Below are 14,825 nucleotides of genomic sequence, written 5' to 3'. Positions count from 1 at the left end.
CTGATTTCGGATTGTTTATGATGAAATGAACGGTTTTGACGGGAATTTCGACATTTGCGGCAGCCCGAGAGTTTTTGGGTGTTTGTGTTTCAGCTCCTACCTTTACAATGTGTTTGGTGGTGCACTGGAACAATCCTCTCCAAAATGCACCAAACCCTCGTCTACAAAGACGCGACACCCATCGAGCGGTCAGGGGTATTCAATGACATGCCCACACAAAAACCGCGTCAAAAGACGCTTTCCAACAGCTGTTTTAGCATTCGTTGTTAACTTGTGGACCTATTTTTCCAAACGCCTCACACCCGTACATTCTTCCGCTTAGAGCTTGAATAATAGGGACTCCAGCCCAGCTGGTGGCGCTAATCCGCCATTGCCAATTTCAAGAATAGAAACAAAGTTCCCGGCTCGGAGTAATACCGTACCTCACAGCACAACTAATACAAGTCAATGGAGTTGGCAAAAACTACGATCAAACCTGTTGGAATGCGTATTTTGCAGCGATTTTTGTGTGAGCATACCAGTGAACACCCCTGACCACTCGGTGAGTTTCACGTCTTTGTAAACGAAAGTTTAATATGCATTTTAGGAAGGATTGTTCCAGTGCACCATTAAACCCATTGTAAAGGTAGGAGCTGAAACACAAACACCCAAAAATTCTCTGGGCAGCCGCATATGTCAAAATTTCAGTCAAAACCGTTCTATTTCATCATAAACAATCTGAAAACAGGGCTTTAAGTGTAAAATACTGAACTTGTCCTTTAAGAACAGTGCAGTTTAAGCGGCTACATTTTGTGTGTGTGTGTACATAAGACATGTTTTATCTGTCTTTATTTGCATCCGCAACATTGAGATTAATCCAAAAGTTATTGAAACTGGCACTAGCTGTTGTGCTGGAAAACATTTTTAAAGTAAGCCTCCCAGCTCTGGCGGTGTTATATATATATATACAATCCCAACAATAGCAGTGAACATGACAACAGCGAACGCCATACACATGATTGTGGAGTTAAATTAGGTAATGGAGCATAGTAATGTAGCTATTACACTGCCTTCTGTGCATTTAACTCTGGACATCCTATAATTAGCATTTAGAGTCACGTTTGTTTTAGCTCTGAAACGCTTTGCATTGAAACCACTTCATGTGGCTAAGAAGCAAACAAAAAGCACAGTATTTTTGGTTGGGTAAAATATGGAGAAACTCAACTGCCGGGTTAAAGGTGCATTGAATGCATTGATACATTAATGTAACTTTGTTTGTCGATATCTACTTAGAGGGTATGTGACTTTATTAAGTGTAAAAAGAATCCATTACATGTGCATTTACACCCTAGGATTTGCCTTTAGAATGAAAAGGTCTATTATTAGCTTATTTAAAGGGTCATGAATAATAATGTTGAGCTCTGCTCTGATTGGCTGTTTCACAGAGCAGCTCATTCAGTAGCTCTGTGTGTGTGTGAAAACAGACCTTATGTTTGAGACTGTATCAGATGAAGATACAGATTTGGAGAAATAATCAATTATTCTGAGATTGGAAATGGGCATTTTTCTGAGTGGTAAGTTTGTGTTATTTTTTTCAGTATGGACCTGCAAAAAGTAATTGTAACGTCAATAGTAGAACTTCAGCCTAAACGCTAGCAGAACATTAACTAGCATAGAGCGCTAACTCAGCAGTCACAACTTTGTTTTTAGCATTGTAACAACATTGTAATTAATTTAATGTGTAATTTAATATTGGGGGTGTACATCACGACTGTAACGTCACAGTTGGTGTTATGTTGAGATTGGCTTGTTTTCCAGTAGTCTTTTGCATGCACAAGGTTTATATAAGGAGGAAACAATTGTGTTTAAGACTCACGATATGTCATTAGCATATACTCTTATTATTCATCTATGCGAAGGTAAATACAGTTTTACATTCTAAGGCACCTTTAAATTAACCTAGAAAATAAATGTCCATGTTTGACCCAAACACGGAATTAAACAACCTAGCATTTTGGGTTGAAACAACTTAGTTCATATTTTCCCAACCACAGTTTAAAACAACCCAGCACTTAGCATCCGCTCCCGTTACAATGATTAAAACAGTTTAATATGAGCATTAGCCTTTCCCAAATCCCCATAAACTCTCTGCATATTTATAAATCTGTGCATGTGCGGGTCATATAGAGGATGCTCTGTAGCTATACCTAAGCTGACTAAGGCACATTATTAAATTCAAAATCCCTTTTTAGACACAGCAGGTCATGATATGATAATTAAACATTAACAACAGCCCTGACTTATGAATAATTTAAAACCAGCAAGGGTCCATTTTGAGGCATTACACAGAGTGGACGTATTGATATTGTAAACATCCACGCTGCGATGCCCCTCAAATTAATATTCTCTGCGCCAGCACAGGTTTGACAGGCCTGTGGCTTCGCTGCTATTTCTTGATTCCACCTGTGCCCGAGCCTCTTGGAAAGAGGAAACGGTTTGTCATCTTTCATTATTGATAGTCTGATTGAGTCGGGCACCCAGAGCCTACAGGTTAATGCGTCGCAGAGCAGGCGGGGGAAGCGCTTTGTTTTTACGCCTGCGTCTCTGTTTGTCCAAAGGACGACAACATTTGGTACAACAGCGTTTGGACGTTGCAGCTTCTGTGTAATTGTTTGTCTGATACTAAAAACTGATCTATGTAAAGTCTGTAAACATCTCCACCAACACATGTATTTGTTTAAGCAAAATAATTCAAGCTTATTTTTTAAGTAAAATGTGCCTCAAATATCTGTCTACACACTGTCAGAAAAAAGGTACAAAACTGTAAATTTTTCTGTCGCTGGGGTGGTACCCTCAATGATACATTTTTGTGAATGTAAAGGTACAAAACAGAAACTTAGGGTATAGTTTGTACCTTTATTTCTAACAATATAGCTGTCACTGGGGCGGTACCCATTAAACAAATACACCTTTGCACCTATTAAGTTGATATTAACTCTTTCCCCACCAGCGGTTTTTTTTTTAAGTTGCCAGCCAGCGGCAGCATTTTTCATGATTTTCCCAAAAGTTTAATGCCTTCCAGTAAATGTTTTTCTTTAAACAGGGTTCCCACCCCTTAGTTAACTTCAAATTCAAGGACCTTTCAAGGACTTTCCAGGTCCAATACCCTCAAATTCAAGGACTAAATGTGAGGACACATTTCAAGTGAGAGCAAGGTTACACTGTGTTACCTTTTAAGATACATTGTTACCTTTCGAGGGAACTCGCGCTGCGTCACTGTGGTGACATTTTGGGGACACCTCCAGGGTTAAGTGCATCTGAATGTGTTTATCAAATTCAACCAATGGTGAGGCTTAACGACAAAGACAGGGTGACGCAGGAGCCAGGAAGTATATCGCTATCTGAAATATTGCCAAAGACGGCATTACAGGGATGCAGGAAGTATGTCAAGGGAGACGCAGCGTCTCGTTCCCTTCTGAGGTAACAACAGTTACATACATAACCCGAGACGTTTTCATGTGTCAAACACAACTATGCAAAAAAGCATTTTAGTATGAATCAACATTTGCATACAGAAACATTTAAAGCAAAAGTTTAGCACGTGTGCTTAAAAGGCTAGAAATTTTATGATATTATCCTACACTACACAGGGAATAATATGGATAGGGATTTTTTTTCAGAAAAGTTTTGCATAAAATAGATTTAAGCACTTTCAATGACCTGCATCTATGTATGTTTATTTTCAAAAACTTCCCAAGGCCTTGAACTATTTTCCCCAGATTCACAAACTTTCAAGGATTTCAAGGACCCGTGGGAACCCTGTTTAAATATATAAACATACAATATATTAAATGAAAGAACAGACCCTCTGCTTTCAAACAAACAAACAAAAGCTGTTTCATCCTACCTTCATTAGTTCTCTTTTTATCACCTCAAATGTGGGAAGCTTTATATAAAAACACCAAATTTTGAGCAAAAACCTGAGATAATTAAATTTTTGTGAAGGACTTTTGATAAAGATCAGATGCAGAGCGATCCTCAAAACATACACGGACATCCAGCTATTTGCCCTAGGGGGATACTTCTGGGTATTATAAGTTGCCGACGAGCGCCACCTGGTGGATAATAGCAGTATTGCGGAAAGCCGGAAATACTCGTCTTTGGCAGGGAAGCGTTTTCTCTTAATTGACGCGATAACTCGTCAATGGGGGTAAGAGTTAATACCTCACAGGTACGTACTGATACCAAAGTGTGCATATTAGGCCGGTGACACACTGGATGCGTGCCGTAAGCGTCTCAGCTGCGTGGCGTGTCCGTTTTTAATTCGGCTCCCATGTTAACAGGATAAAGCTTGCAGACTGCCTGTGTGAGCTGGCGTCTCAGGTGCGGCTCGAGCTGCGCAGAAACCGCGTGCTTGCTAGAAATAGAACCAACACTTATTTTTCACGCGAGACGCAGGCATGTTGGAAGCATTTCCAGGCAAAATAGAAAAGGAAAATATGTTTATATGTCATTTTGTGCACAAATAAATTTTAATGAATGACATTTTGATGTTTGAAAGTCTATAGGTTGACATACATTCAGATATAAATGTAATTTAAAATATACATAAATAAATAATGATCGATTTTCAAATATTCACCTGTCAAACATAGTCCATTTTGCCATCAATACTGTTTAATGTCTCCTTTATCAGCTTTATATGCTTAAAGGGGACAGAGAATGAAAAAACATTTTTACCTTGTCTTTGTTGAATAATGGTAGTCTACCCACATTCACAAACATACAAAAAGTGCTAAACATGCTAAACATCTCAGTCATATAGAAATTCCTCTTTTAGAAATGTCAGCCAGAAAACAGCCCAATCTGAAAAACTGATGCTCATGACATCACAGGCATGTCACTGCCCCTCCACTTGAAAATAATTGGCAACATTTTTTGAGTGACAGCAAAGTCAGCCAATCAGTAATGAGATTGCAAGTTAGGCCAGTAGGGGGAGCCAAATAGGTGCAAAATCACTTGTTTGAAATCCCCCACCCTAATAGAGCTATCTGAGAGAGGTTTTTAGGAAGCTTTTAAGGCATTACAGACCCAAACAAAAAAATGTTTGTCTACATGTCACATCACAGAACAAGAATAAATACTCCATTCAACCATTCTATGTCACCTTTAACATGAAGTTGAAATTGTTGTTGTGAAAACAAGAGAGTGGTCTGTCGGCGGGTTCCCTCTATCTCACCTACAGCAGCGTGCCGGCTCCGCGTCAGACACGGTTCTGGTGTGTAAAGTCACAGAAAACGCGATGCAACCGCCACACAACTGACACGCAACAGAAACGCCACGATCACGCCACGCAGTCAGTGTGTCACCGGCTTTAGTGCCTCAAAGATACATACTGGTACCAAATGTATACATATCTGTACCTAAATGGTACATATTAGGAATCTTTTAAATTGTACTGCCCCAGTGATAGTGTGGGACGATTTTTGACCTTTTTTAGCATGAGGCGCGTTAATCAGTGGTCAATGTAACTGTGTGACATCACATATTAATGTGGTTTCCGCATCAAGTATTGTGTAAAAAGGTCACGTGTCTGAAACGTTTCCCTAAGGTAGCAGTTTTATATTTCAGTTCTCAAATAATGTCATCTTTACATTAAAAATTACATAATTGAACAAATGACACTTAATGACAGTTGTCAAAAACGTAATCTCCTTGATGTTCTTGACACGTGTCATGTCATGATTATAAAGGTGTCATGTCAGTCTTATGAACACCACTTCAAGTAAAGTGTTACCAAATTGTTTAAGTATGAGTGCCCTTCATTTTCCCAGCTAAAATACCAAATATAAGAACGACCTTTCTGTAAAGTTCGGAAAAAGAAGAGCTTTAAGTTTGAGCTAAGTCAAAAAGGGCAAAGCATCATCCTCATATGATCACATTTTCCAGCCAATATCATTAGCGCCTTCATTTTCAACACGATCTGTCAGTGCCGTGAACCATTAACAGATATATTTCACACACTCTAAATAGAAACCTCCCCATAGATAACCTGCCTGCTAACCACACTGGCAAAAGTGAAAGTTGTGAGAAAGTTGAACACTTTTCCTACAGTTTCAAGGAAGTTAAAGAACGTTAAACATGACATCACCTTTAAATACTTGAAAGGCTCATTGTGTAAAATGTTTTATACTATTAATAACCTAAGCTAGATGAGAATGGATGGGATTATTAAAAAACTGTATGTGGCAAAAAATATTACTGATGTTGAAGTTACAACCTTATATTCAACCTATTGTTACAGTATATTGTTAAGTAGAATCATGCTGTCAGAATTTTTTTTTAAAAAGCTGTCACTGGGGTGAAAGTACACATTTGCCCCGTAAAGAGTTCATATTAGTACCTCAGAGTTACATATTGTTACCAAATGTATTCCCTGTACCTACAATTTAAAGGATACGGCGCCAGTGACAGCTTGGAGCATTTGTGACAGTGCATGTATGCAATAATAAAAACAGCTGTTACAAATGACCAGATTAGCATAGCATTATTAGATTTGATAGTGTTTTTAAGAGCATGACTATTTGGGAAAACAGCCCTCATCTAAAGGACAAACATAATGTGATTTAAGTTTGTCATGTGATTTCAAAGGTGTTTACCTCAGTCCATACAGAACAGTGCCATCTGGGTGGAGACGAATCATTCGGTTCTTCACCGTCACGCCGTGCAGGAAGGACTTCTTGTCATTCAGGAAGTAGGTGTCTGGCAGCCATAACTGATCGGCCACACGGTTGTCCAGAGTGAGGTTCAAAGCCATCTCAGCGTAGGCCAACCGCTTGTCCCTCCAGCTCTGCTGGAAATACATGGTGATGGTGTAGTCCTGAAATCAACACAGAGAAACAATAATACAAAATTATACTCCAATCAAAACCGTGTTTTGTGCATTGTGTAAAAAGAGTAATCCAAGCCTTAGCATCAGAGATGGTTTTTTTCCGTGGCGCTTTGGGAAGGAGGGTGTGTCAAGATTGTTGGAATGTTTTGAGGATTTTCCAGAGAATTGCAACATCTTTGAATACCCATTAAGGTGCCTTGAAATGTGCAGCTTTGTTCGACAATGCAGTGGGACATTTCAAACAGCCTATAGTGTTTAGTTTACCTCACAGTCTGGAATCTGATGACAGCTGAGGTACAAAATTATGTCATGAAATTGTTGATCTGTATTTGTGGGAGACTGAGGCTGTGTCCAAAATATCTCCTTTTTCCCTTAACCGAAATAGATTCCTATACCCTTAAATAGTGCTCTATTGAGGGGACAGCCATATGTAGTGGTGTCCAAGATTATAGGCGTGTATCAAATGAACTCCTGCATCTTGACATAAAATGGCAATTCTGCGCTTCTGCCACTTAGTGTCCGAATTCACTCACTTGTTTTCATTTATTCAAGTAGACTATATTAGCAAACTGAGGGTATAGACGGTTTCAGTAGCCTGGCTGCCAAACATCTCCGCACAGTTGTAATCCTTGTTTGTCGTCTACATTCGTATTTAGCAAACCAACACATTTTATTTTTGATATAAGATTTGTTCCAGAGATTAGCCAGATGAACAAATAAATACAGACCGGAAGTTCACTTTGGTGACAACACTCTTAGAAAGGATGTGTTAATTTTTTACACATTTTTGTGCCTTAAGGTTTTAACACATTGGGCCCTATTTTAACGATCTAGGTGCATTGTCTAAAGCACACAGCCCAATGTCTAAATGGGCGTGTCCGAATCCACTTTTGCTAATTTATCGACGGAAAAAATTGTTTGTGCGCCAAGCGCATGGTCGAAAAGAGTTGGTCCTATTTTGGGAGTAACGTAATGGGAGTATTTTGGGCGTAACGTGCAATAAACCAATGAGAGTCTCAGCTCTCAACCCCTTTAAAAGCCTGTTGCGCTGGCACTATGTCTAATCCCTGTTTAGATGACGGACTTTGTAAACTGAAAAACTAAGCGGAGGAAAAAGACCACCAGTTTAAGATTAATGTTAAATAATTGTGTTGTTTTTCACTTGAATTGAAATTGTTATTTTTTCATTAAAACCTTTAAAACCCGTTTTCTTTTAGTCATGGAAGTAAAAAAGCAGGCTTTTAATTGCTTTAAATGTATGGCTATCCAATATCTTCAAAAAATTATTTACAAGTATGTAAGAAAAGGTTTGTACTCTAAAAATACTTTATTTGTAACAAACAGGAGATAAAGAATTTACAAACGGTTCTCCGCACGTTTCAGCATTTGGACAGCGTCGTTTTTTTTTAAGCATTACTTAAAAATGTTTCTCATCTCATCATATCATATCCGCAGGTACAGAGTCATCATATACAATAAATCCGTGAGGTAGTATTGAAAAACATTTAAAAACAGATGCATTTGTTTAAAGCAAAGCATTTATTTACTTACCAGGCTACAGGTGAAGCAGCTCTTTGTGCCTTCTAATGTCTCATAATTGATCCTCATTTATGTCCAAGAGACTCAATAATAATCTTTTACATGCAATCCTTTAATCTTTCATATTTAAAAAAATTTTGTGCTGCTGCGCATACATGTACTATGTGATAAGCAAGATCCCGTTTATAGGCGCATATTACTAAACATATTGCGCCATTGACTTTAGACTTTAGACCAGGTTTTTGTTGGTCAATGGTGTAGTCTATTTTAGTTGCCTCAAAATAGCAACGCGCCAACAATGCGCCTGAACACACCTCGTTTTCAGACCAGAACGCCCATGGGCGCAAAAGGGGGCGCAGATGCATTTGCTATTTAAACAACGCGGCGCTAAACGTGAAAATTATAATTGCGCAGGGTGGAAACTAGCAAAAGACACTTGCGTCGCGCATTGCGCTGCATTGTGCCGGGTGTAAGATAGAGCCCAAAATGTGTTGTTTCAATAATAACACAGAGATGGGTGGATTCTGGGACAAAGCATTTAGTGTGTTGTCCCAGAATCAACACTAATGTGTTGTTTTTAACACAGCCTGAGATATTAAAGTTTTGAATGCTTTCATTTATTAAAAGCAAACTAGTTTAGCCAAAATACTTTAAACTTGACTCATTGTACAAATATTTTATACTATTAAAATTCAAATTATGAATCCAGTTTATAGATTTTAAACAATTTCACCAGGCTTGTGCACAATTCAGAATTTCAGAATTGACCTCCATTCAATTCATGAATTGGAATTTGAATTGAATTGACTCCGCCCTAAAGGAAGTTGAATTTGAATTGGAATTGGAATGACAGGAAGTGGAATTAAATTCATGGCAATTCAAAGAAATTCCACAGTCACACAACAGAAAGAATCTCACATACATTCAGTGTTAGGAAAGTTACTTTGGAAAATTGTTTGGCAACCATTTTAAATTCTTGGTTAAAGTAAAGCATTCTGGGAAATGAAGTCATGTTCCATCGTGTTCCAAAAAATTACAATTACAAAAAAATCCAATTTAATTATTTGTTATGTGACTAGAGTTTTTAACATTAATTGCTGGGGGGGGGCATTTCCTGTTAATGTAATCTGTACAGTAGTTCAAACTTATATAATTTATAGAATATGTAATGCAATCATATCTGACATATACTGTAAAGCTTCATTTTTAACACTTCACTTACTGTATAATATGTATATGAATTTATTTGAATTTCTATTGAATTGCAATTCTGCTTCCTTTAATTCAAATTCGAATTGTAATTCTAGATCCTGTTTTTGACATCAATTCAAATTCAATTCAAATTCAAGAATTGAATTGGAATTTAGGAGTCATTCTCAATTCAATTCTGAATTGTGCACAAGCCTGAATTTCACACTAATGACCCATTATAAGAATGGGTAATTTTTTTCAACTTTCACCCCTTAAATGTGTTAGGATATCAATAAAAACACACTGTGCAAAATTTTGAATTGTTCCTACAATATCTAGAGGTTGCTCAAAGCCTTTGAATATTTCCGAAATCACATATTTTTGAAAAACTGTACAATTTAAAATTGCACAACCCACATAAAACTTGCTTCTTGGAGGTTAACTTCCAGTTATTTCAGTCTCTTCTGATCCGAGTAACCATATAGTGGACTTGCTTTGTGTTGCTTCAGCCATTGTCTCAGTGTATATTGTCTATTGTGTTTCATTCGGAAGCTTTCTTGCTTTGAAAGACATATCACAACTAAAACAGGAGTTTTAATTGCATGGAGCGTAGTCAAATAAGTCCATTTCTGCCATAAGTATATATTATTAAACAAGTATACATGCAAGAACAAAGTATCACATAATACGCAAATGTGTTAAACTTCAAAGGTCTTGCATGAGCAACCTCAACCCAGTATTAAAAAAAATGCACAAATTTTATTACACACATTAATAATCTAAAAGACACATTTTAAAACTACATATTTATTTTATCATATCCATGCCATAATTCTTTAAAAATAATCATTAAAAATAAAATGGTAAGCACAATGAAGACTCATTGTAAACATTTTTTATAGCAAACATTTTAATATACTGGATTGAGATGTGTACCACCGTTGATATCGATTATATAAGCAGTGAGAAATAGAGGTTTGATTGGATCTGAGCAGTGACTTTTGGATGTAGAGCAAACAGGACTGATATGACTCATCACTGTGAACTGCTTCAGCATCTTTAATGAAACAACGTCAGTGCAACGCTTCAGACACCAGACTGATGTAAAAGGCCTGTGCTTAAGTATGCTGCGTGATTTTAAGCAAATTGTCGGCTATGAGAAGAAGCCATTGGGCCGCAGTGATATACTGAGAAGAACAAAGACATTTCTACTGTTCGGAACAGGTGCCATGGCAACCAGCTGGCCAATGTCCGTGATTTACTATTGATTCACTTAACAGGACTTCTGTTCACTGGCTATAAAAAACTACAGCGCCTGAATATTTCATAGGTCATCAGGACTGTTCAATTCTAGATATTTTAGGAATTATTTGATGCTTTATATATACAATTGGTATGGAGGGTTGGGTAAGTTACTCAAAAAACGTAATTAATTACTAGTTACTCATTACATCTTCAATCATGTAATTAGATTACTGTACAAATTACTCTCACCAAAAAGCATTTATTACTTATTAAATATTACGTTCTAAATCCAATTTAGTAATGATACAAAGATAGGCTTGAAACGGCTCAAATAAATCTTAATAAAGTACATAAATTATTCTGGTCACATTTTTTAAAGTCCAATTTTCACTATTAACTACTTTTGCATCAATATAGCCCTGATTACTGCTTAATTATACCTAGTAAGGCTTTGCAGAATCAGACATTAATATGTACTTTTTAAGTATTAATAAACAGCCAATATTTCAGTAATATAAATGCTAATAAACAACAGTTAATAGTGAGAATTGAAACTACACCATTATTCTTATTAACTCACCAAAGTATTTAAAGTAGAAATGATAAAAAGCACGCATTTTAAACATAGACTTAAAATTTTCATGTTAAATTCACTATTGTATTATATTCTACAGTCCTTACATAGTATATAGTTTAATTACTTAGTAACTGTTGGTATGTATACATATAATAAAAATGTACAATTCATAAAAAATAAATATTCAGACCTTTTTAAAAAAGTACACTATTGTACCAAAAAAGTGCATATTGGTAACTCAAAGATACACATTTACGGTACCTAGAGGTACACACTGGTTTCTCATAGGTATCTTTAATGAAACAAAATGTGACAGCTTTTGCACCTTTTCTTCTGAGAATGTGACGGTTAAAGGAATTCAAACAAAACTTTTTTATCGCTTGTTTTTAACCTCTTACCATCCCAAAAATACTGTATATGACTTTCTTCATCTTACCACAATCAAAGATTTTTATTAAAATATGGCATCTCTGTATGTCCTTATAATAAGATTAGGACTCAAAATATTTGCAATCTACAGTATAACCACATGCCATTCATCCATCAGTATAACCACTGTAAAATTAATCCAAATTACTGTGTGTTAGTAAATGAACTCTGTTGCAAGGATAAAACTAAAATCATAAGCTGAATATAAATATATTAAATAAATAAATAAATATATAAGTATATAATAAAATCGAAAAAAACCTTGTAACTAAGCTTGTCAAAAGAGTTTCAAGAACACACGAGATTCAAAGTTTTCAGCATGTTGTCAGGACTCTACCATAAGAGTCTTGTTTTATATTTATGTTTTATCGTGATGGCAGGGTTCTGACAGTCTCTTGTTTCATGTGGAGGCTCATGGCCTTGTATATTGGGGCTCTGTTTACACGTACATGGTTATTTTTAAAAACTGAGAGATTTACCTTCGTTTGTGGCCCGCGTTTACACGCAAACGGAGAACTCGCCCCTGAAACCGATTGTTTCTAAAAACTCCGGCCAGAGTGGAGATCTTGAAAATCTTCGGTTGCACAGTTGCATGTAAAGTGAGACAAACGGATGTTTAAGCAGGCAACGTCACAGAGTATGCGCCAGATCTGGCACCTACGTCAAAGGTGCGACCCATGTTTACATGTGACTGCTACTCTGAATGCTTCCAATATCACATTTATGTTCGTGTAAACTCGTTTCGTGTGTTTGTATTTGCAAATACAGCGGCTCCATTATGTCGAGGAGCAGAGACGAGTGCTCGGAGGTCAGCAATTTTACGCGTGTTTGACTTCATGCGGCGCTGCAAGAACCGACGGACGGATGATGTCAAAGTACCGCGAGAGCGATTCGAAATTAGACCTCTACGTGTGATTCCTCAACTCGCTCTCGCGGTACGTTGACGTCATCAATCACCTACTGCAACAACTCCTCCCTCCAACATGAAGAACCAGTTCGCGTCACCACCAGCGCTGCCGGTGATTGGCTTACGTGGGCTTGAGCTTCTCTTGACGGCATATATGCACGGGTACGTGTACATAAACACTTTTCTGAAAACTGACATGTGTGCACAATATTATTTTTGAAACCGGAGAGCTTGAAATGTCCGTTTATGAAAATAGCCGCCCACGTGTAAACATAGCCTGGGTCATGTGCCTCTGGTGTCTCGTCTCTCTTGTCCCCGCCCCCTTGTTCTCCCTGTTAATTATTCATTATCAGTTCATCCCTCTCACCTGTGTTGCCCTCGTTTAGTTTCCCTATTTAATCTCCTCTTGTCTCTTGTCTTGTGCTGGTTCATTGTCATCAAATGTGTCATGTTTTGCCGTCTGCAGTGTTACTCAGTTTAATGTTTTCATCAGAGTGTATCATGTTAAGTCAGTGTTGCAAATTTCATGTTGAATGTAGTTTTGCCCCCTCGTGGGCTTTTGTTTTCATGTCTTTGTTAATAAATGTTCTATGTTCACTCCCCGATGTCACCTGCGCTTGGTAGTGATGGGCAGTCCGGCTCTTTCCATAGATTCTGCTCTTTCGGCTCAAGCTTCGGCTCTACATTTTAGTGATGGCTTTCCGGCTCTTTTCATAGATTCGGCTCTTCTAGCTCGGCTTCCTTAGAAGAGCCGGCTCTTACGGTCCCACCCCTGCCTGCGTCTGAAGATTCGGCTCTGCTTGTTAGCTACAAAGAATCAGCTCTTAGAGCGGCTTGTTCGCGAACGACCCATCACTAGCGCTTGGGTTCTCTTATTCCCCGTCTCAAACCGTGACACGTTACCATGTTTGATTGTAATGATGATTTGTGTTCACTTTGTTTTTGATCTTTGGATATTGGATAGCAGAGTAAAAAACATTCATTTTTCTTTACCAAAACTTTGCTAAGACGTCAAAAAGATGATTCAAAAGTATTATATTAAAATTGTATAAAAAATGTTGGGTTGTTTTAACCTATGTTTGAGTAAAATATGTGCAAACCCAACTGTTGGTTTATGCTTGGTTTTTGTTACCCCACCATGGGTTAAAACAACCCAGCATTGGTTTATTTATAACCCAACGTTTGGGTTTGTCCATATTTTACCCAATCACAGATGTAAAATAGTCTGGGGGCTACATTTACATTGCTGAAAAGCTATTTTGTTAATTAATATGCATTGTCCCTTTTAATTAAATAAATAAATAAATTAAATAAAAATTAAATAAAATAAAAACAACCCATCATCAAAGAAGTCTTGTTTTTGGTATTGTATTGGTGGAGAGTGGCAAAAACCGATCGATTATACAATACATTTAATCTGGTGTTGAAATGACATTGGTACTAGTAATATTTGGCAATGAAGACATCTTGTTCTGTTAAAAGGACACTCCACTTTTTTTTGAGAATATGCTCATTTTCCAGCTCCCCTGGACATGGCTGCAGGAGGCGCAATGATATTACGCAGCAGCTGAAAATAGTCCCCTGCCATTGAAAGTTACTAAGGGGACTATTTTCAGCTGCTGCGTAATATCATCGTGCCTGCTGCAGCCATGTTACGGCAGCGAAGTCCTTGATTATTACGCCAGAATGAGAGAATAGTTCCTAACCATATCTGCCTAGAAAATCACAACTTTTAATTTTCTGTCAGTCTTAGTACACGATGTAACTACAGAAGAGTCAAGTTTTAAATAGGAAAAATATCAAAACTCTTTCAATGGATTGTGCTAAGGTATGCTAAAAGTGCTAGCGCCAGACCTGGAGATCAGCTGAATGGATTCCAAAATAGTACAAATCAAATGTTTAACTCTACGGGAGCGGGAAAATGAGCATATTTTCAAAAAAAAGTGGAGTGTCCATTTAAAACAGGAGCTGTGAAGATTTCTGTGTTCAACCTTTTGATATAACACTGCACCTTTCTCTGCATTCCTAAATGTCCAGGGAAGGTGCAGTAACGTAACACATCATAC

At 37.5% G+C, this 14,825-nt stretch overlaps 1 protein-coding gene across 1 annotated transcript in view; it reads right to left on the bottom strand.

Moving 5' to 3' along the window:
- Positions 1-14,825, bottom strand: part of gabrb4 (gamma-aminobutyric acid type A receptor subunit beta4) — a 76,570-nt gene that overhangs the window by 18,550 nt on the left and 43,195 nt on the right. Inside the window, exon 4 of the mRNA XM_055180039.2 lies at positions 6,639-6,859. Coding sequence (XP_055036014.1) covers positions 6,639-6,859 — 221 coding nt within the window. The remainder of the gene's footprint in view (positions 1-6,638; positions 6,860-14,825) is intronic.

The sequence above is a fragment of the Misgurnus anguillicaudatus genome, chromosome 9 (assembly GCF_027580225.2).
Source record: "Misgurnus anguillicaudatus chromosome 9, ASM2758022v2, whole genome shotgun sequence".
In the NCBI taxonomy this organism is placed as follows: domain Eukaryota; kingdom Metazoa; phylum Chordata; class Actinopteri; order Cypriniformes; family Cobitidae; genus Misgurnus; species Misgurnus anguillicaudatus.
The sequence above is the reverse complement of the archived record's forward strand: the minus strand, read 5'-3'. Positions and strand labels throughout refer to the sequence as shown.